A 22,293-nucleotide genomic window follows, 5' to 3' on the forward strand; every position below is an offset into this window, starting at 1 on the left:
TTATTTGAGCATAAGCTTTTGTGAGCTACAGCTCACTTCATCGGATGCATGCAGTGGAAAATACAGTATGGTCCATCTTGATTATCACTACAAAAAGTTTTTTTTCTCTCCTGGTCGTAATAGCTCACCTTAACGGATCACTCTCGTTATAGTGTGTATGGTGACACCCATTGTTTCGTGTTCTCTATGTGTGTATATATATCTTCCTACTGTATTTTCCACTGCATGCATCTGATGAAAGTGGGTTTTAGCCCACGAAAGCTTATGCTCAAATAAATGTGTTAGTCTCTAAGGTGCCACAAGTCCTCCTGTTGTTTTTGAAAATACCCCTCCAGGCTTTTCTACAACACTATAAAGAAGGAAGAAAGTCTGCAAACACAATTCTCTCCCCATTTACAAGTTACTTTTTAACTAGGGTGTGAGAGGGTTGGGTTTCATGAAATATCCCTCTCCCACCATTCCCCCCCCCCACTTTTCAGCATAGCCCCTCATTTTCTAAGATTAACTTGAATTCACCAATAACTTCCTGACTAACTGGAGGCCTGTGCTATCGGAGGAAACAGAGCGGGGGGTTTACAGAAAAACCCTGGATTCAGGCACCCCTAAACTGCAGGGCTTTGTGAAATCCACATCCAAGTCTGGATACATATTTTGAAGAAGCCTTACGCTTTACTGATGAACTGAATTGAAGCTCTGTATTTTATTATGACGAATAAGCTACACAGGGTAACTCCTTGCATTGGGAGACTTTAGATTGGATCTTGTATTAAACATTTTTGGGTGGGTGGGGGTGCGTGTGTGTGTGACTGACTTACACACATGTTGGAAGTGACCAGTAGAACTCATGCATCCGATGAAGCGAGCTGTAGCTCACGAAAGCTTATGCTCCAATAAATTGGTTAGTCTCTAAGGTGCCACAAGTCCTCCTTTTCTTTTGAGCCTGGTGAGTATCTGATTAGATAACAAATGGTACTTGGATGACTAGTGCAGGGGTAACCTCCCAGGGCTCATAGTTTGGCCTGGCTCAGGATTAGCAATATCTATACAGTGCCATAGAGATACCGGGCACAAGTAAAGTCGGGGTTCCTGGCCTGTGGTGCTTACAGTCTGAATTAGACCACACGTGCAGGAGAGGACTGAGCGGCGGGGGGCAGAAATCAACACCAGGATGTTAGCGCTGCTTTTAGAAGAGGCAGCTATTCCTATGGGGACAGGAGCCCGTTTGCGTGGATTGATTGCACGTTACTCGTTGGCTACTCGGGTTTTTAATATTCTCTGTCGCAAGCTGGGGATTTATCCTCGCTGGCGCTCTCTCCTTCGCATGCTAATGGGTTTGCTCTGTGCACCACCAAGCGATCTCCCATGCAGCAAGGAGACCATAGACTCCAGATGTTTCAGTGTAGGCCTGGGTGCCCCAATGCTTTATTTACCATTATCCATTGATCACACGGCACTGGAGTATTGGATACTTCTAGAGAGGGAACAGCAAACTTCCTGTTTCCTCCGGTATCTCAGCCTCTGTTTGGTGTACTCTGTAGAGGGGTGACATTGCATCCACTCCAAGAGCCCCTGCCAGGCGCCTGATGCCAGGCTGGTGTCTCTTAGGCAGGAGGGTACCTCGCTGGATGGACCCTTCTTAAGGCTACACACACACACACAGAGGCACTTAATTTACACATCTGAGTTAGTGCCTCTGAGCTGCGAGGCTGCAGGGTTGTGGCTAGAGAACTTGCATCTGACTGCTGGGGGAAGCTAATTAATAGCCCCTTTCTAGTCATAACAGGGCAGAAAAAGCCCCTAAAACTACGCAGGGATTTTTTCTTTGACCACATGGTGTAAATCCCCTTGCCCAGTTATTTTTAGGAGGGAAAAAAGCTCTTTGCATCCGGGCTGATTTCTCACATAGCACGTTCTGTCCCAGTGCCTACTGGGAGCGAAGGCCGTAAGCACTGCGCACCTGCAAGGTTGGGGCCCTTTGCGGCACTGTTAAAATCCCTCCCTGTCCCACAAAGAATCGGGGGGCACCAGGGAAACCTCCCCTGAGCCCCACGTCCAGCAGCCCTACTAGATAATGAGCTTTCATGCCCACGCTGTGCCCGGGGACAAGCGTCTCCAGACGAGTCTTCTCGTGGAATTAATTGGCAGAATTTCCTTTGGGGGAAACCCATTTCTGGGCGGAGAAGCCTCATGGGGTTTTTAGTGGCTGGTGTTTGTATCGATGCAGGTAGCTGGGCTTCTGACCATGTGCCTGCTGGTATCTTCTCCAAACTGTCTCTTTTTTCCTTCCCTTTTCCGTAGCATCCTCCCTTCTGCCGCCAACCCACATACCCGACTCATAACCTCTCTTCTCTCGTCCATGCTCTTCCCCTTTTCAGCATCCATCCTGCTGCTTGTCTGGGGTGCTGAATGGGGAGCTGGGTTCTCATCCCAGATTGCTGTGTGGCGCTGAGGGCGGGGGGGGGGGGAGGGGGGAGGGGACATCTCCATGTGCCTTGGCTTTCTCGGCTGTAAAACGGGGGTAGTGCTAGTTAGCCCCTGTCAAGGTTCCTTCCCCCCTCTGAACTCTAGGGTACAGATGTGGGGACTTGCATGAAAAACCCCCCAAACCTATTTTTACCAGCTTAGGTTAAAACTTCCCCAAGGTACAGACTATTTTACCTTTTGTCCCTGGACTTTATTGTTGCCACTACCAAGTGTCTAACAAATATAACTGGGAAAGAGCCTGCTTGGAAACTTCTTTCCCACCAAAATCCCCCCAAGCCCTACACCCCCTTTCCTGGGGAAGGCTTGATAAAAATCCTCACCAATTTGTACAGGTGAACACAGACCCAAACCTTTGGATCTTAAGAACAATGAAAAAGCATTCAGGTTCTTAAAAGAAGAATTTTAATTGAAGAAAAAGTAAAAGAATCACCTCTCTAAAATCAGGATGGTAAATACCTTACAGGGTAATCAGATTCAAAACATAGAGAATCCCTCTAGGCAAAACCTTAAGTTACAAAAAGACACAAAAAACTGGAATATACATTCCATTCAGCACAGCTTATTTTATCAGCCATTTAAACAAAACAGAATCTAACGCGTATCTAGCTAGATTGCTCACTGATTTTTTACAGGAGTTCTGACCTGCATTCCTGCTCTGGTCCTGGCAAAAGACAACACACAGACAGAGAGAACCCTTGGTTTCTCCCCCCCCCTCCAGCTTTGAAAGTATCTTGTCTCCTCATTGGTCATTTTGGTCAGGTGCCAGAGAGGTTATCCTCGCTTCTTAACCCATTACAGGTGAAAGGGTTTTTCTTCTGGCCAGGAGGGATTTAAAGGTGTTTACCCTTCCCTTTATATTTATGACAGCCTCCCTTTGTAAAGGGCTTTGACATCTATGATGAAAAATGCTGAGATCTCAGGTACACTCCTTGCTGTCCTTAAAGGGAAATGGTCAGCTCAGACTTGGCCCCAAATGTAGGTCTTGTAAAAGCAGCGTTTAATCATAGAACCATAGGGACTGGAAGGGTCATCTAGTCTAACCCCCTGCCAAGATGCAGGATTTGTTGGATCTAAACTATCCAAGACAGATGCTTCTACAGCCTTTAAAGTGCTTGGAAATCCTCCGAAAAATGGAGGTAGAGAAGGCCAAAGCTTGGTATTAAAAACCTACAGCCAGGGCAGGCCAGAGAACATCCCCGTCAAGGATTCCTGCACCATATCCTGGCCCCAAACCCCGTAATAACACTGTGCTAAGCTATGCTGTGCCTCGACAGCACTGCAGTCTCCTCGAAGTGAAACAGCAATCCCAGCTGGATGCCCAATTACCAGCTCCCTGAACCACGCGTGTGGCATTCAGAGATGCTAACGCCACAGACGTTTAATGCTGAAGAGCTGTTTCCATGAGCTTTTTTTAAAACTTCCATTGGAAAGGGCTTTATTTAAGAAAACACCCATCTAAACCCCATCCAGGTCTTTCCTGCCCAAATAAGTTTGCTTTGGAGGGGTAGCACATGAGACCCAGAGTGTGAAACTGACTAGCAACAGAAGTGAAACTGACCGATCCCTTTGCCTCTGAAATGCAGAGATTAAACAGTGTAAAGCCACTGTTCTTTCCTTCTTACCTACCCAGGATAGTGGTACTTGTAACCCAGGTGAGTGAGTGAGTGTTTCTAGCCAGACCGTGATCCTCCTAGCTCAATCAATAGGTAATGCCAGCAGGAAGTTGTCAAGGGAAGATGTGAGGAATGATTACGTGACTTGGAGAAAGAAGCTCCAGATACAGCAAAAGGGGTGACTCACAGGAGGTGTCTTTCCTGCTCTCGAATCTCGGTGCATTGCATCTGTGTTGGTTGGATGGCTTTTAATCCATCTGTTATGCTGTTTCTCCTTTCTCCCTTGGCTTGGTACTGTTTTCCCCAGTGGAGTGTGGAACACACGCTCTGCAAAGCCTCGTGCAATGTTCTGCACAAACCCTGCTTTGCAAAGGTTGTGTGACGTGTCCTTGGTCTTTTGTATTTTGTGTACATTCAGCATTGAGCATAATGGGCCTCTGATCCTGGGTGGGCAATATCCAAGGGATTTGATAACTCAAACAGGAACGATAAAGCAACCGATATTAACTACATATACTTACCATGCTCGGTATACCTCATAACTGTGCTGGGGGCAGGGGGCAGGGTTAAGTGACTTGCCCAGAGGTACATGGGGGAGTCTGTGGCAGAGCTGGGAATTGAATTTGCCTCTCGAGTCTCCCTCCAGTGCCTGAGCCACGAGGCCTCTGATGCTACCACTAGGAGGGAAACTATTGGCAAGGAAGTAGAACTATCGGCAAGTCGTGTAGATGCAGGTTGTGACAAACCCGGCTTTCGGTCCTGCCTTTCTGCGCAGAGGCCCTATTGTGGGGGAGAGGGGAGATGAGTTGTGAGCTAACAGCCCATCAGCTTTGTGTCCCGCAAGGAGAGTGTTGAAACGTGGCGTCCTGTGAGGCGAGTTTGCACCGGCTCCCCTAGTGGGAGCGCCTGGGTCAGACCTTGTGTGTCCGGTCAGAGACCGGCGGCCGAGAGCTCCGCGGGTGCCGGGGGGGAACGGGAGGGCTTGGCCTCTGTTTCGTGCATCGCTCTGGGCCTGCTGGGACTTGGAGCGGTTTTGTGGTCCCTGGGAGAGGCCGGGCTGGGGACTGGACATGCTCCAAGGACTAGAGATCAGGGTCATGTGCCATTGGTCTCGTCCCCACCTCCCCCAGCAGTCGCCGTGCCCCTCGCTAGGAGGGAAATGCTGCGCTCACCTCCCGGCTCGGCGGGAGAAGGAACCCGACCCTCTTTGGCTTGACACGTGAATGTCATGCTAGCCCAAGGCACCGAGCTGGCAGCACTGGCTGGATGCAGGGCAGGTTTCCCCCCACGCTGCCTCAGCCTGACCTGCGGGGTTGGGGGAAGGAGTCTTCTGGCCTCATCAGTTCCTGGCTTCTCCGCTGAGTCTGCCAACAAGGGGCAGCTGATGGAGGTGGCAGCATACGTGCTGGCCTGGGACGCACGCGGTGGCTGTTTGGGGCAGTGGAACCCCATAAGGGGTGGCCAGGTTGGGTATGGAACCAGGTGTGGGCAGAGCCAGACCAGAGGAGGAGAATGTTCCCCTCTCCGACCGACCGCCTCTGCAGGGAAGGGTCCCCGCACCAGCTTCGCACAACAGCCTGCTTCCAGGCGGTCCAGGGCCCTGAGTGATTTACTGGTGCTGGCTGGGCAGTCCCTGGCCCGTCCGCCGTTAGTAGCCCTTGGCGTGAGCACTGAGGGGCTCAGGAGCGGGTCGCTCGTCTGTTTATATCCTCCCGGGGTCTTGCCTGTAGGAAACTGGGTTTGGGCTTCCTGGAGGCGAGATGCTGCTTCCCAGAGTAGCTACACCGTGAGCGCTCTCTCCCTGCACGCATGCCCCGAGTGCCCGTGAAGCTCTGTTTGATCCGCGCGCTCTGGGCTGGGTTTGACGCCGGGAGGGTTTCGCCGTTGGGCACCCGTTAGAATGAGAGAATTCCCCACCCCTCTGTCCCCCGACATCCCTATCACAGCAGGACCGAGGGAGCGTTCCCACCCAACAGCCGTACAGCTCTGATCTGGGGAGGGCGTTAGCTAATGCAGCCCCTCTCCCTCCCTGCACGGGCCGGGCTCCCTCCCATATGTTCCCAAAGGTCGATTTAAATAAGAGCGTGTTTGCCCTTCAGTAGCATCTTCCAGCCAAGGAGCAGGGGGTGAGCTTTCCAAATAGTGAGTGAAGAGCTGAGGGGAAAGCTGTGTCAGCCTCCTCTTACAGATGGGGAAACTGAGGCTCAAGGCCACGCGGTGAGTCAGTGGCAAAACTGGAAATGGGACTCAAATCCTTGGTCTCCCAAGGGCCACTAGCGCCCCAGCCTAGCTGGCATGGGCTGCTTCACCTCTGGAGACACGGAGGTGATCTGAGTGTGCCCTAAATTACTATTTATAATGCGTAGTGTGGTAACGCCTAGAGGGGCAACCCAAATGAGGGCCGTGTTGTGCCAGGCCCTGAACATACACCCAGTGAGAGCCAGTCCCTCTCCCATAGAGCTCCCAGTCTAAATAGACACAGCAGAGAAAGGAAGTCATGTCATCATGGCTTTACTGATGGGGAAACTGAGGCACCAAGTGACAAAGATTCTGATACAAATCCCCGGGAAGTCTTTCCATTGATTTCAGCAGGCATTGAATCAGCCCCCCCCCCCCTCCCCCCCCCCAGATAGGTGCTTAATCTCCGGCTGACAGGCTAAACTTCTCTCCTCTCTCGCCCTCTGCAGGGAGCTTCCAGGATGAAGGGCAGCTTCCTGAGGCTCTCCAGCTGCGACTCATCCACCTCTTTGGAGCCATTATCTCTGGAGCCAAGGTAACTCGTCCCTAGCCCTTGTGGTCCCCTCCTTCCTGAAAGCCAAGCTCGGCTCCTGGGGAGGGAGAGGTGGGCGGGGAAGCGGGCGTGGCCATGTCTGATAACCAAGCATGGGGATTCCACACCCCTTCCCAGAGATCTTTAAGGACAGGGGGGCCGAGCACCTGCCGGGGATGGTGTAGGTTTTTTGTGGTCCTGCCTCAGGGTACGGGGGCTGGACTAGGCGACCTCTCAAGGTCCCTTCCAGCCCCACATTTCTAGGACATAAAAGCAAACTGCTTGGATCCCTTCTGCATTTGTCTCGTGTTGTATGCTCACCCCCACTTGCCACCCCCCACCTGGCGGGATGTTCTTTGTGAGCAGGGGAGGTGCAATGTGCAGCTGGCTGCATTCGGCCGGCCTGAAAGCCCCACAGGAGCCAGTGCTGCCTTTAAATGTCCCTTGTGTTGTTTTAGGGGAAAAATACTTTTATGGCAGCAGCGCTTACGGGCCCCAGCAAGATCGGGGCCCATTGTGCTAGGTGCTGCGTGCACATATAGAGAGTCCCTGCCCGGATGCGGTCACAGGTCAGCCAGGCAAGATGGAGGGAGGGAGAGGATGTTATCCTCATTTTACAGGTGCGGGGCTCAGGCCCCGAGAGACCGTGACACCGATACTTAGCCACCTGGAGGCAGTATGGCTCAATGGATAAGGGCCCTAGATTGGGAATCAGGAGACCTGGTTCGTATTCCCAGCTCTGCCCCAGACCTGCTGTGTGACCTTGGGCCCGTCACGTTCTCTCCCTGTGCCTCAGTTTCCCTGTCCATAAAATGGGGATAATGATACCGATCCTCCTGTGTGATCTAGGGATGAAAAATGCAATATGTCATGTCGACACACTTGGCCCTGATGGGCATTCGGAATCCTGCCTTTGCCGAGCGTAGGGCTGAAAACAAGCGTTCCCGGTGTCTGGCCTCGCTTCACCCTGCGGGGCCCCATGGGTCTGGATCTCTCGTCCCATCCACCACATCTTTATTACTGGTGGGGAGGGTGATGCGGGAAGAGATGAGAGCACCGCTTGGATTTGGGTCCTGGGAGGAGCCTATGGCAGCTCCTGGTGCTTTAGGAATACAAGAGGGGGGAGGTAGGGATTGTGGGGCACTGGTTGTCTGAGACAGATTTGCAGTGGGTGCACTCCAGATATTGCAGATACCTTCCTTCAGTCTTCCTATTGTCCTCCTGTTCTCTCCTTTTCTTCCCCATCCCCACTCTGCTTTCCTCCCTGTAGGCTGCAGCCAGTAGAGGGCGACGTGATCCCATGGTTTTTTACCCTGACTGCGTTACTGCCCTCTACTGGACAGCATTTGCAGGACAGACCCAAGCCTTGAGCGTTAGACAGATGAGCCCCAGTCCCACGTGGTCCGACGCTCTTGCGGGAAGCTAGATTGTGCTTGCAGAGGGTGAGTCTCTGGCACCTGCTTAAGCCCAGATTCCCAACCCCTTGTGCGTGAATCGCACCGCCCGTGAGCCTGCTGAGCGCGGTGTGCGTGCGTTTCTGCGCAAGGCCCAGCGTGCTGGCGCTATCCCCACCGTGGGTCTGAGAATCTGGGCTCAAGCCCCTGCCCGCATCTGGTCTGGGCTTGGTTTCCTGGGGTGCCATCTAACGGGGCTGCTTGGTTCCGACAGCAAAACGCCCTGCAGGTGATCACGCCGGCCTCCGTTGAGGCCCTCATGCTGGTGCTCAGACAGTGGTGCTCCCCACGGAATGGAGACACCAAGGACCCCAAGCTGCTGCAGCTGACCTTGAAGAGCCTGGTGGGAATGATTCACATCCTGCACGCCAGCAGCCCGGGCCAGCGCAAGGTGGAGATCAGGACCATCTTGGACAGCTACTTCAAGGTCCTCAACTCAGATCAGCCCATGGCCTCTCTGGAAGGCTCGCCGGCCACTCGCTGGGAGGAGGGGATGATTGCTCTCAGGGTGAACATGCTGGGTAGGTCGCTCTGGGAGGAGCTGGGCCTGGAGTTCGGGGGGTGGGGAGGCGGACAGGGCGCTGGGGTGGCGAGTTTTTCCCGCACAAGAGGGGTACGGTTCCCTGACCGTGCACCATGCGGATGGGAGCCGCTGGGGTAGTGGAATGAGATGAGGCTGTCCCTGGGGTTAGTCCCGTAGTCCCTAGCAGGGCGATGCAGGCTGCTCTGTCTCCCAGGGCACCAGGGCAGTGTGGCTCGGCCGCTGCTGGGAGGGCTAGTGAAGACCGGACATGGCTGTCCACCGGATGTTAACCACCCTGGCTAGCCCTGCCAGAGGAGGGCTCAACCACGTGTCATCTCTTCTTCACCTGCTATTATGCTGGGCTCAGCACCAGCTCGCGTGCCCCTGGTGCTGACTGAGGCAATGCTGCCTGACGTAGGCAAGGCCTAGCCATTCATCTGGCCTCTTAAAGTGACTGCCTCTCTCCATTGGGCACCTCTCTGGGAGGAGAGGACGATCTCCATACCCTGCTAGAAATTAGGCACCTGCCACTTCCCAAATTCCCTTTTGTCCCCCCAGGAGCTCTGGGGGTGGGTCGTGTGCAGCCTGCTAACCCAGCTATTGGGAGTGCTAGATAGTCCCAGCCTCCCGGGTGTCACTTGCATGGCCCTTGGGCCTTATTTCTGCTCCTCTCCCCACGAGTCTGCCATGGAGCGAGGCTCAGACGCTGCTCCCCTATCGGCTTGTGTTGATGGATGTCTCTCTTCCTCTCGCCTTCAGATGCAATTCCGGAAATGCTGAATTGTGGCGACCGGCCAGTCCTGCAAGCCATGTTCCTCAGCAACAACTGCTTCGAACACATCATCCGGCTGATCCAGAACAGCAAGGTACGCTCCCCGGCGCTCTCGGGTCGCAGGTGGCGGGGGAGGGACCTCTCCGAGTGACCTCCTACCTGGAAAAACCTGAATCGGGTCCTTAAGCTTCAGGGCTGGTCTCAGCAAGGAGACTTGTTCTAATACCGGGCAGGTAGAAGTCACGGAATGAGCCAGGCACTCTGCGGGAACTTGAGCTGTTGACTTTGGGTTGCTCTCGTCCCCCAGAAGCCAGTAACCGTCTCTTGAGTCAGACCCCCCACCCCCACCCACCCCTGAAGATCCAGGTCTGTCATGCTGTAGTACAATAGATCAGCCAGCTAATGACGAGGAAGCGGAGAGGCCGTTGTTCTGGATTGTGTGCCCTCTCCAAGAGGAGTCCATAATTCCTGTGTTACACGTCCACCCGGACCCACTCTGCGTGTATGCTGTAGCCTCAGCTTCACCCTAGATCTGCGTTTTGTCATTCGGCTTGCATGCTGTGTGGGGCAGAGACTGTTTTCCTAGGCGTATGCACCACTTAGCATCCTGAGAGGCTACCACAACGCACGGGTCCTCACCATTATTGTGGTGCAGGCGTTGTTCCTCTTACACTAAGGTCCTGACCACCAGTGCACATTCAAGATTCCAGTCCACTTTTCCCAGGAGTAGGACTGTCAACGCTGCTGCCCTGGCCAAATTCCAGCAGGGCCCTAAGCTCCTTGAGTATTTTCACTTGCGATCAGCATCCTTCACCTCCTGTCCTAAGCTGCTGCGTAGTGTTCCTGTGTGGTGTTAACCAGCACACCCTAGAAGTGGCCACGTGTCATGGCACGTGAAAGTTGATCCCGTGTTTGGCCTTGTGTGTTAATTTCAGGATCTTTCTTACTTGTTGCTAATGGAAGAGGTGGAAAGAGCCCAGCTAGGTTTTTGATCCCCAGGCTGCATGTGCAGAGCAGACAATTGGGAAAGCTCTGTTAACTTGCTTACTGAGCGGGTTTGCCCTGGAAATGCGATGGGCGAGGGTATGGAGCTGCCACACTCCTATTTCTAATCGGAACCCGGAGTTCCAGCCCAGATGCCTGCAGTTGATTCACCTGGCTTTATTTGGAGGTCACTTTTTATTCATCTCACCATTAATTTGAAGAAAAAGGAAAAGGAAAAAAGACATCATCTTTGCTCTTCATTTTGTGCGGTCTGTCCTGCTGCAGTAGATCTTTGTGGCCCAGCAGTTTGCGTGGCGTACAGTGCTTCCCTCCACTCAGGAGCTCTGCGTCCGTTCATCCATCTCGCTGAAGTTTCCAAGTCCAGGGAGAACACGCAGGCCTGGCTTTGGCCCGGCGCATGTTCGTTCTGCCTGGAAAACCCCTTAAATCCTCACTTGTACACAAAAGGAAGATTTACAGCCATTCATAACAAACCGAAAGCCGGACCCTGCTGGAATCTTGCTCTCCCTCTCGCCCGTGTGTTATTTTTAACTTCGGTTTAAACAAACCAGGTGCGGGTTGGCTGGAATTTTCCCATTTACGGCATTGACCGGAGTGGTGGCTCGGAACACGCACTGTTCACGCGTGTGTGCCCCCGCCAGGTGCCCCCTGCCCATGTTTGGCATTGAGAGCGCATCTCGGCTCCCTCTCTTCAAAAACTGGCGCTCCAGGGGGGCTCTTCGTTCAGCAGCTTCAACCAACAAGGTGCCGCTGGGGCCAACCCTGAATCTCAGTGACCACCAGTGGTTGCTGTTGCAAACGCTTGCAGCTGAAGAGAGGGTGTCTTTTCCCTAGGAGAGGCTGCAATTGGCCATGGCACCAAGTAGATTCCTAGATCTACAAGAAGCTACACCTGAAGCTGCTTCTGTGGCAAATGCGAGGGTGCCTTGCAACAGGCGAAGATGTGCGGGTGAACGTGGCTTGGAATTGGGGGAGGGAAACAGGCAGGCACTCAAATACATTGAGGAGTAGCTGCGACACTCCCTTAACCAGCACTTCTTCCGTTATTAAAATCCAGGCCGTCGGGGGAGCATTCTGAGCCCTTCGCAGCCCTGCCCGGGCTTTCGTCCGTTCTGAGTGTTTCCGAACTTACGCTCCCAGCCCCGGGAGCCCACCTGTCAGAACGTCGCTCGCGCCGATGAGCGCCGCAGCCCTGGATCTTGGCCACCGGTGGTGGAGAGCTAACGGATTAACGCGGGGGGGGGGGGGGGGGGGGGGGGGCGATTGTTTGGCAGGTCCAGAGCCATTCACCTTATTGAAGAGGGTGCTTGGAGCTGTATGTTTTGTGATGGGCTTCATACACAGTAATCAGCCCTTGGCAGGGGGATAGATGGTGGCATAACCCTGCTCTAGGGGGTCTTGGTGGGGGCAGGGTGAGGCAGAGAGGGGGAGTGACTTGTCGGAGGCCACGGAGGCAGCCTGCAATAGAGGAAGGATGCGAACTCAGGACTTCTTGACTCCCAGTGCTGTGATCGGGTCCCGCCTCTCTTTTGTGCCCTCCAGGTGTTCCTTTGTCCCAGCACGGCTGGAATAGCGCGCGTGTTACACGACTTCTTTGGCACAGGCTCGTGTCTGCAGCAGCCACCACCTTGCCTTGGGCATGCTTGGAGTATCTGCCAGGGTGCTATAGACCTGCAGGCCGGTGATAGTGGAGGTGTTTAGAAGAGCCCTGAACACAGCCAGCTAGGACGACTCTCAGCCTCGAAGGACGAGCAGCCCCGTGTTGGCTGTGGCTCAGAGCTCCCGACCAGACTCTTTCAAAGAATCAAGTGCAATTAAATGGTGCTCTGCTCCCTGCTGCTCCTTGCTCCCCCAGGCCCGCGGGATCAATCTTCGGGGATGCTAACAAGATTTTTCCACCTCTCTCCGTCATCTGTTGTCATCTCCAGCTGCGGCCGTTGCCGGGGAAATTGCAGCCCGGTCTGGTCCTTGGCAGAACTGCCGCTGAGCGAGGAGCTGCTGGCTACTCTCTGTGCGAAGCAGGCTGCTGCTGGGAGTCGTGGGAGCAGGGGAGGGTAACTTATACCAGCCAACATTTACCATGGGCTTTTTAAATGCAAGGAGCAGGCTACTCTCCAGTGCTCCTGGGGGGCTCAGTGCCGCTCAGTCGTGACTCCGGTGGCCGAGGGAGGAAAGCAGGACGGCAACGTGAGGTGTTGGTCCACGTGTCCTTGTCCTTCCTCTCCGATCCCATCTGCCGCCAGCTCGACGCAGCAACTCGCGGACTGGCTGCGTCACTTAGACTCCAGATTGCTTTCGGGACCGTTATATGGGCACCCTAGCAGGCGACCCAAGTCCCCATTTGTGCTGAGCAGCCTCCTGTAACCATCTCCCTTTGATCTTCCTTCCGCAGATCCCTACGTGATTCCTCCTCCCCTCTTGCTCTCCGGGGTTCCCCTATCTTCCCTTCCCAGTAACGCACTGCTGCCCCCTCAGCGCGCCAGCCCCAGAACCCAGTGCCTCTGCATTCATCTGCTGGTGGGCTGTGCAGGGGGAAGTTTCCTTCAGAGGCTTTGCTGCCTTGCTACAAACAGTGATGCATCATCTTTCCCCTGCTGGCTTCAGAGCTCAGTTACGCTGATTGCAGTGGAATGGTTCTGGTGCTGTGCTGGTGTCACCGTGGAGAGAAGAACCTCACTGCTGATAGTTCAGAGAAGGGCCTGTTTTTCCTGTGTCCTGATCTTTGCTCCCCAGATGAGACCATCTTTCCTTCCTCTGTCCCCCAAAAGCTTGGACAGAGACCGAGCCCTGGAACCTGGCACAGAGCAAGACTCATTTTGAGACTCATTTTTTTTACAAGGCATTCCGATTCCTCTGATCCTTGCTGGTTTCTGCCCAGCCTTACCATACTGGAAGAGCCAGAGAAGACAATGACAATCCGGTTCTTGAAAGCAAATTGATTCAGGCTGGTCGATGGGGCCAGACTGACGCTCTAAATTGCGGAGCTCTGTATTATCCCCGTGGCCAAGACTGGAAGAGTTCAGGCTTCCCCACGCACATGCTGCCCCATCCACATTCCTTGTCTCTGGTCTGCGCCGTAGAGGCGGACGGCAAAGGTGCCGGTGGCGGTCTCTATGATGTGCATGGCAGCTCAGTAGGAGCTGGATTCAGATTCCCTCCCGAACTCTCTTGGCAGATGCCACTGACCTGCTGACAGCGGGGGTTACTGAGTCGCTACTTACCCGGGAGGCCTTTGGGTCAGTGACCTGGAGGGGAACGCTCCATTGCTGGTTCCCAGGAACAATTTCCACCAGGCTGTTTTACAATCCTCCCACAGCATTAAGGTTTCAGGATCTGCCTTGTTGCCCCCCACCCCCAGCCAGGCTCTACCCTGCCATTTGAAGTTAGTGCACAGGAGAAATGCCAGCTGCTCTGATGGTGCAGAGACGAAACTTCACAAACCATATGTCAGAGGCAGGCTGCGGACCAGAGTTCAGAACCTGATCCAGGGCCCGCGGGGGACAATGTCTTTCCCCCAGGCGCTACCCCTGCACCCTCTGGCTCTGGGGGGTTGCCCAGGTTGGAGCTGTGTCCCAGCGATGATGCAGCGGAGTTGAAAGTCCAGCTGGTTACTCCTGCGCTCCTAGGTGTGCCTGTCCGTTGTGTGCTTAACCCTCTCTCTCTCTCTCCTCCTTGGCTGACGTAAGCTTTTCTGACCCCCTTTTCGACAGCTCTACGTGAGCGGGGCGCGTAAAGCGGATGAGACGGGGAGCGAGCTCGCCGCACGCTTACTGACCGAGAGCGATGTCCAGAAGGTATTGCACGTCACTGGTGGCGGCCAGGGCAACGCTCAGGCTCTGGCTGCTTTCGTTAATTTCTTTTCCGCTGCAACAAACCGGGTGATGTCAGCAGCGCCGTCAAACCCAGGAGGGGGGAGGGGAAGGGGACGGGGACACTTTTGCCCGTGGCTCTGTGCCCAGCTGTCAGGCAAGTTCACCCTGCACCATCCAGCTAGAGGTGGGAAGGAAAATAGGACCTGAGCCGGCCCAGTGCCTGTTGGCTTGGGTGGGGATTGCGCATCCAGAATGGAGGGTGAGATTTTCATCTTTGCTTGGTGCTTTCTGTCCCCAAGGGCTTGGCACTGATGGGGAAACTGAGGTGCAGCCCCAGGGGCTGGCAATGGAGTGAGGTGGGTGCCTGGCAGGCCCCTGTCTAAACCATACAACCTCGCCCTTCACCCGCCCCGCTAAAATTAATTTTGCCTGCACACAGACCGGGACTAGATCTCCTAGCAGAGCCGACAGTTATGGATGCACTCCACCCGTAGTACTGTAGTGCCTCCCAACAGGCCTAGGAGCGAGACAGACAGGCCGGTATTCTCCTCCCCTCTTTACAGATGGGGAAACTGAGGCAGAGTGCTGCATGGAGTCCGAGAGTCAGTCATGAAGTTCAAGGCCAGAAGGGCCCCCCAGATCATCTGCTCTGGCCTCTAGCATGACACGGGCCACTCCCATCAGCACACCCAACCGAAACTGAAATGAGACTGAAGTATCACAGTCCGCAGGAGACTAGACTATGATGGGCCACAAGCATAGACTATTGGGGACCAAGGTGTCCTAGTGCCCGATGCCCCTGCAAAGGCAGAGATACCCAGAGAACCCTAGCAAGTGCCCTGCACTCCAGAGGAAGGCAATCCATCCTTCCCCAAGGTCACTGCCAATCTGAGCTGAACTGAACCCAGATCTCCTGGGTCCCAGTCCAGTGACTTCCCCGCCAGGCCATCCTGTCCCCTCCCCATCTTGCCGGCCCTTCAGTGCCTGCTTTGGGAGCCAGGGTGGATTTTAAGTTATGATGGCACAGCACGACTGGCCCCTGCCGTAGTCTTGTGCCCAAGGAAGGTCTCCTGTACCCCACGGCTAGGTGAGGAAGTAACCCAGCCACCTCACCTCGCCGATGGCTTTGCAAGGCTCTTTGAACCTGCTCTTGGCTTCCTTCCTGGGTGCAATAGCATAGGAAAGGGAGCAGCAGACGCTTTCCAAGGGGCATCATGTTGGAGCAGTTACTTACCCTGCTGTCTTCCCCTGTCTCTTTTTAAGACAGAAGATGGATTCAGAGGCTAAAATATGGGGTCGGGGGGGGAGATCCACCGTTCCATTTGGACATCCCTGGCGCTGACATCCCTGGTTTGTGCAAGGTGATGGCACTTTGGGAATGAGCCTGCACCAATCACGTGTGTGTGTGTGTGCGTGTCGAGCTAGTCTCACGTCCGTCGCTCTGAATACGTCCTGGCTCGCCTGCGGGGGTGGGGAGGGGGGATAGCGCAGTCGCCCATTGGATCCAAGAGAGCCGTCCAGCGAGGGCTCACTGTTACATGCTTCTCAGCCTTCCAGGCGCGTGGCAACTGGGGCGCAGGAGGGCAGGCTCCATGGAGGCTTAGAAAGGGGATATCTTAAGTAACCAAAGCCCATCAGGTTGCCGGCCGTCAAGCCTGCAACCCTGGTGCCCTCCTGGGAGTAGATTTCCAAGCGGTGTTGTCAGGAAGGCTGGGCCCAGACCTGTAAGGTGCCAAGCGTCCGCGAATCCCACCGATTTCCATGGGGGTGGATGGGTGTGCAGCACTGCCATGAGAGGCGCAGAGGACCCAGCAGGATCCGGCCCGTAAAATCCACCTTTGCATTGAATACGCCCCGTCCAAATGTTATGTCGAATTGAACGTCTTCTAAAATGGACCAACCTGTAGTGAGGTCCATCCTTCCTCCCCTCGAAACCCAGACACTTGGGGCACCGCAGTTCAGGAGAAACAATCCAGAGCACGCGCCAGATCCTCAGCTGGTGTGAACAGGCATCGCTCCATTGAAATCAGTGTAGCGCTGGCGGTTAACGCCAGTTGCCCCTAGGTGTCTTGGGTTGCTCCCCCACTGGGGCTATTGAGTGATTGGGGGGGTGGTGTCTCTGTCCCCTCCTAGTTCTAAGGGCCCCCTTGCGTGAATGGCCTGGAGTAATTCTCCTGCAGCCTGTGCTTATAAATGGCGTCTCCCCTGCCCCCCCCCCCCCCCCACACACACACACACACTCACACACTCCCTGGCCTTGTTCCTGATTCGAGATTTGACATGTATTTTTTTTTTTTTTTAGCAGTAGATGGAGTCTCCCCCACCCCCTCGGTGGGAGGCTCTGACCTGTGTTCCCATTTTCCCCTTCCTTATCAGCTTGGTAGCTAGGGAACCAAGAGAGGTTTTCAGAAGCCGGGGGCTGGGCCTAGGCAGACAGGCTCTTCTGGCTTTGAAATTGAGCGGCAACTTCCGGGAGAAGCCACTTAGACTGTCCTTCCCAAGGAAGGGAGCAAAGATAATCTCCTAACAAAGGAAGGCAGGCCTGGCCAGATGGAACAGCTGAGAGGTATTAACAGCTGGTGGCTCACAATACAATTTAATTACAGAAAACCAAGGGAGCCGTAAAATGTTCCCTCTCCCTTCCGGGCTCCTTGCTGGCATCTGCGGGAAAGCTTGTCGTTTGGTTTTATACTTCTCCCATGTTTGCAACATGCATGCGCATCTTGGGAGCAGGTTTTGTGGCTTTCCCCAGGCTGAGGGTGGGTGGGGCCAGAGAAACCCTTGCACAGCTCAACCGAAAAGGAGTTCTCTGAGGCTAGCCCTCTCTCTCCTCCACCTTCGCATGCTTCTGGGACTGGGTGGGAACAATCCCTAACCAGCTGGCCTGGGGACCTCTTGATCTGTTTATGCCTCTGGGCCGCTGGAGGTCTGCAGAACCCTCCTTGGGTGTGAGCTGAGTGAAAGTTTTTGAGACCCTGAAGGGGGGCCTATGGGGGAATGACCCAGGTCGGATGAACAGACCAGGGGAACCCCGCACTGATTCACTTGATCAGCATCTCCTGGTTTGAGTGGGATCTTGTCTTTGTTTCAGGCCCTTCCCGTCACCAGCTCCTTCCCTCCAAGCCCTGCATTCCCTCCAAGCCCTGCATTGCCGCGGCTTGGTGGCCCCCCAGTACTGCTTCCTGCGTTGTTCGGTAGTGGCGCTTTGGCAACCCAGCCTCGGTTTGCATGCAAGGCATGACAGGTCCCCTTTCCATTGCATCTCGTAGGAGGGAGGGTTCCTTACGGCTCTGAGGTGGGGGACGGCCGTAGTCACTCCATGTAAGCTCTGCTACTTGGCTGCACCGATCTTTATTTTACAGGTCACTGGGCGTTGCATCTTGAGCGGCCCTGGCTATTGCAGGGATAGGAAAAGCCTCCAGTCCAAAAGATTAGACTCCTGGAATTGACCCAGTCTCCCTCTTTCTTACCAGAAATATCCTGTCCCTTTCTGGGCAGAAGGGAAAATTAATAGAGGTTCCTTCCCCCCCACCCCCGTTTGAGCTGGGGTTTTAAAGCCTTGATAAACAAAGGGACACAATGGAGCATTGGGCCGGAAGGCTGAAAGCCGGGGGGCATGTCTCAGCGTTCGCTGGGGGGTGGCTGTTTTCCACAGGAAGGGTGGGGGCGGGGTCTCAGGGCACGGCGACCCTGCCCCAGATTATGGAGAAAAGGGAAAGCCGAGCCCAGGACACGGAGGTGGCGTTTGCCCGTTTTGCCCCTCTCTCGCATGTGGAGCCGCGTTGCTCCGACACCTCCCTTCTCAAATGCCCCAGAGGCTCGAGCAGTCCTAGGCCTCGGATCCTGGGGCACAAACCTCCCTTCCGGGGCTGACCTGTGAGCGGTGGCGGCGTTTTCCACGAAGAACCACTCCCCTCCTCAGCTGGCCCATGGCTGGGATCCTGCCCCCACTGAAGTCAAACCCCTGCTCATGGCAGCGGGTGCAGGAAATCTCCGATGTCTGGCTTGTCCTCTTCCGGGGTGGTGTGGCCAATGACAGGAACTACCTGTGGTCCTGGAGGCAGCAGCTTTGTGTACCTCTATCTACCCCTGTTCCTGCTGTCCCCTCTCTGGTTCTGCTGGGCATCATCCAGGGATGCCCTGCGCTCTGTCTGGCAGGGCCCTGCTCCTTCTGTCCTCCAGATGTTTCCTCTTGGTGCTTCTGTGCATCTTTCTCAGACCACACTCCACTGTCTAGCCGCCCCTGTAGGGGAAAAGACCCAACCTGGGAATAGCCCCCTGAATCTCCCCTGCCCCCGAAGGGATCTCAGGATCACAACAGAGCCTGGATTAAAGGCAGGTCCATTCCCTCTTCCTTCCCAGCCCCTACTGGTTAATGGTCTTCCATCGGCCTAGCCCCCTAGGAGCCTTAAACAGCCCCAGGGAGAATGGATCTGCCCTGAGGGGCAAGGCCCGGTTGGACTGAATTTCTTTGCAAGCTAAAGCAGCAGATGAAGGCGGGGGCACGGAACGACCCCGCTACCCTGTGGTCATCTCCTGTACCCGTCGGGTGTTTGCCTTCAAGGAGCGCGTTACCGTGCGGTCCCTAGCAGTGACCTGCAGAGTTTAATATTAAACGGGTGGATCTGAGCCCCACATCTGGAGTCTGGATTCTCCCAAAGTTTGGTGAGGGAGGTGGGGGTTATCTCAAATAAATAGCATGCTCCCCAACCTGCAGTCGTAAATCCTGCCTGCCAAGGAGAGTCTAGTCCCTGGGATTCAGGTGGGGCAGGGGACATGAGACCCTTCCTTCCTGTAGGTCAGGTCCAGCTGTGGCACTGTATGGGTCTCTCTCCTATCTGATCCTAGGCGTCCTATAGCCCCAGCTCCTTTGGTGGCTCTGGGTAAGTAGGGGTGAAAAGTTTGGCATCTGCAGAACGAGGATTGTCCCACCTGCCTGTGGCCAGACGGGTTTGCTCAGGGATGAGGCTGAGTGAACTGGTGGTTTCTCCCCATCACCGACGCCATGCAAAGAGAGGAAAAAGCCTGGCAGCTCCCTGTTGGCCAGTGAAAGGTTCACGTTCTGATTTCTCTGAGGTGTCGGGTAGGCGCAGCTCCTGTGGTTGCTCAGGCTGTCAGCGGCTTAGAGGGTCTGAGCTCGGATCTCGCACCGGTACACGAGTGTGCTTGTCAGCCCTGCAGCTACCAACGCGACCTGACCCAACTTGAAGCTCTTCTCTGCTCAGAAGCCCCCGGTGTGACTTTGTAGTTCAGGGCTTGACTTGGAGGAGCTGTGAAAACAGGGACAGATTGGCCTGCCAGTCCAGCGGATTTTAATAGGCCGGGGTCGCCACATGATCGTCACTCGCTTTCTCCCCTGTCTTTAGGTGTTCGACAGCAGTTCCGACGCCATCACGGTTCATGCCATCAGAGTGCTCACCTCCATCATGAGCAATTCGCCGTCGGCCAAGGTAAGAAGCGGGGAGGCTCAACCCCCTTTGGGGTTCTGCTTGGTTGTGAGGATGCAGTGATGGAGGAGTGCGATGAAACGTGTAGGTGGAAAGGGAGCTAGTTTTGGCAAGTGGATTGTGCACACTGGACTAAGACTTGGGAGACCTGAGTTCAAATCCTGGCTTTGCCCCTGGCCTGCTGGGTGATCTTGACCACGTGCTGTCCGTGTTTCTGGGAGTTTGGGCGACTAGTGCTTCAACGGCACCGCACCTGGTAAGAAGCGTCTATAGGATGAGGCCCTAGGATTGGACTTGAGAGCTCGGTGAAGAATCGCCACACAATTCAGTGGGCTCCTAGGCCTTGTCTACACTGGCGGCAGCGTGTAGGGTCCATGTAGCGATACGCCGCAGTGGAACGCGGGCTGCGTGCATGCTGCAGTGTGTAGCTACACGGGGGCAGTGAAAGGCTCTGGTGGGGACAGGCAATGGGGAAAGGGTCCGGCAGCGGGTAGGCAGCAGGACACTACATTGCTTTAAAAAAAGAAAAAGGGAAAAGTGTGGATGGGGAGGCACCGTTTGAGAGCGTAGCGAGTCATGCAGGGTACCTACCCTACGGTTCTGGTGGGTCTAGACTCTACTCACCTAAGTCGTGCTGTTTAGGCTGCACGCTCCCCAACACAGCTATATATATGCTCCATGCCACCGGGAGTGTGCCGTGTAGACACACCCTTCTGAGTGGCTTTGAACAAATCCTACCAGGTGGCTGTTTTTTAACTCCCATTCACGGAGTCGGACCTGGGTTTGGTTTGGCTCGGCTCAGGTTTGGTTGTACTCAGTGTGTTCGGGTTCAGTTCCGGATCAAGCCACCGAAAAACGGTAACGGTGACCAGTTTGGACCGGTTCCAATCAAATTCCAGTCAGCGTGGAAGTGCATTGAAAAAAGCGAGTTGAAACTTAAAACTGAAACGCTTTTTTTTTTTTTTTTTAACCATTTATTTTTTTAACTTTACGTGATTTTCCTAGTGGTTTTTTTTTTTTTTTTTTTTTTTTTTTTTGCCTGGTCAAATCAGCGGGATTATTTATTTTTTGTTAGGAACCGTTTGAGCAAATTAAAACAGCATCTGCTAATATTTGCTCTTTCTTGGGCCTCTGCCGTGAAGGAATAAATCGGAGTTTGGAGCCTGGGCCCTGCCTCAAGTGGGGCGCCTGGAGGGACGAGCTGCCCCAGGTGGTGGGATATTGATCTTAAAGTACGCAGACCCTTTATTTTAGCTGGTAACCCCAATTTTTTTTCAGTTCAGGTTCTAGATAGGACAAACGTATGGTTTTAGTTTGGTTCCAGTTCAAGTAAAAATACCTTTTGAATGGTCCCGGTTCCACGCCCTGTCCGTCACCCCTGCCCTGTGCTTGGGTGTACGGGGCCAGGGCATGCTCTTAACATGGACACGTGTCTTGCTTCCAGGAGGTGTTCAAAGAAAGGATCGGCTACTCCCACTTGTACGAAGTTTTCAGGAGCCAGAGCCAACCCACCGCCCACCTGCTTGAGGAGCTTCTGAACATGGTAAAGACGGAGCTCTGCTGCGGGGCGGCTCATGGCTTTGCAATGCCCGGCCCCAAGCATCCCGTTCCCCAGACGGGATTGGCGGGGCCGGGGATGCTACAACACTGCTGTGTGGCCAGGCCATGGCTAGAGGCTTGAATCTGGTACTACCTCAGCCTGGCCCTTTGCCTCAGCCAGTAGAGGCTGATGGTTTTAGAGCCAGAGGTCCTGAGTTCAATCCCCGTTGCTGGCGACGCACCCAGGGCTATTGCTAATTGCAGGACTGCTAGAGTCGGGGGGGGGAGGGACACAAGGGTTACAGCCCATCTGCTTTCTCACATGCAGCCCAGTGAAGTAATAAAATGCAGCTGTTCTTCCTTACTGAGCACAGTGCTTTGCTGGTCCCTCTTCACTCCCCAGTACAGTGGTTGTGATTCCTTGGGCCTGACCTTTTATAGTCTGTCTTTTGCAAGCCCCCTTTGGAGCCAGGTGGGAATTGGGCCCATGCGAGGGCAGTGCCATGTTTGCTGACCTGTGGTCTGTTTTTGTGCCTTTCCGCTCCGTCTCTGCCTTGTGCGCTAAACCAGCCGGGTGAGTAACTGCAGCTGTGTCCTTGCAGTGAAGATCGAGGGCATGATAGGGAATGAAACTCACAGCAAACACACCATTGTGTAGCGCATCAGGAATCCTCAGTGCGGATCTTTCCCGTGAAACCACAAGTGCAGGGAGCCCAGCCTCCCAGTGCCATTGAATCAGGCAGCTCCCTCGTTTCCAGCACGCCCTGGAACCAAGGCAGCGTAGGCCAGAACGCATGCCCGTGTGCCTGGGGGCTGTTCTCCGAGCAGGTTTACATGCATTTGCAGGCCCTGGGCTGGACTCTGCCAGAGGGTA

General features: G+C 54.6%; 1 protein-coding gene across 1 annotated transcript in view; it reads left to right on the forward strand.

Moving 5' to 3' along the window:
* NBEAL2 (neurobeachin like 2) overlaps positions 1–22,293 on the forward strand; it is a 111,482-nt gene that overhangs the window by 33,816 nt on the left and 55,373 nt on the right. Inside the window, 6 exon segments of the mRNA XM_037891295.2 lie at positions 6,785–6,870; positions 8,536–8,842; positions 9,604–9,710; positions 14,332–14,415; positions 19,800–19,883; positions 21,325–21,423. Coding sequence (XP_037747223.1) covers positions 6,785–6,870; positions 8,536–8,842; positions 9,604–9,710; positions 14,332–14,415; positions 19,800–19,883; positions 21,325–21,423 — 767 coding nt within the window.

The sequence above is a fragment of the Chelonia mydas genome, chromosome 2, assembly GCF_015237465.2.
Source record: "Chelonia mydas isolate rCheMyd1 chromosome 2, rCheMyd1.pri.v2, whole genome shotgun sequence".
NCBI classification, from domain to species: domain Eukaryota; kingdom Metazoa; phylum Chordata; order Testudines; family Cheloniidae; genus Chelonia; species Chelonia mydas.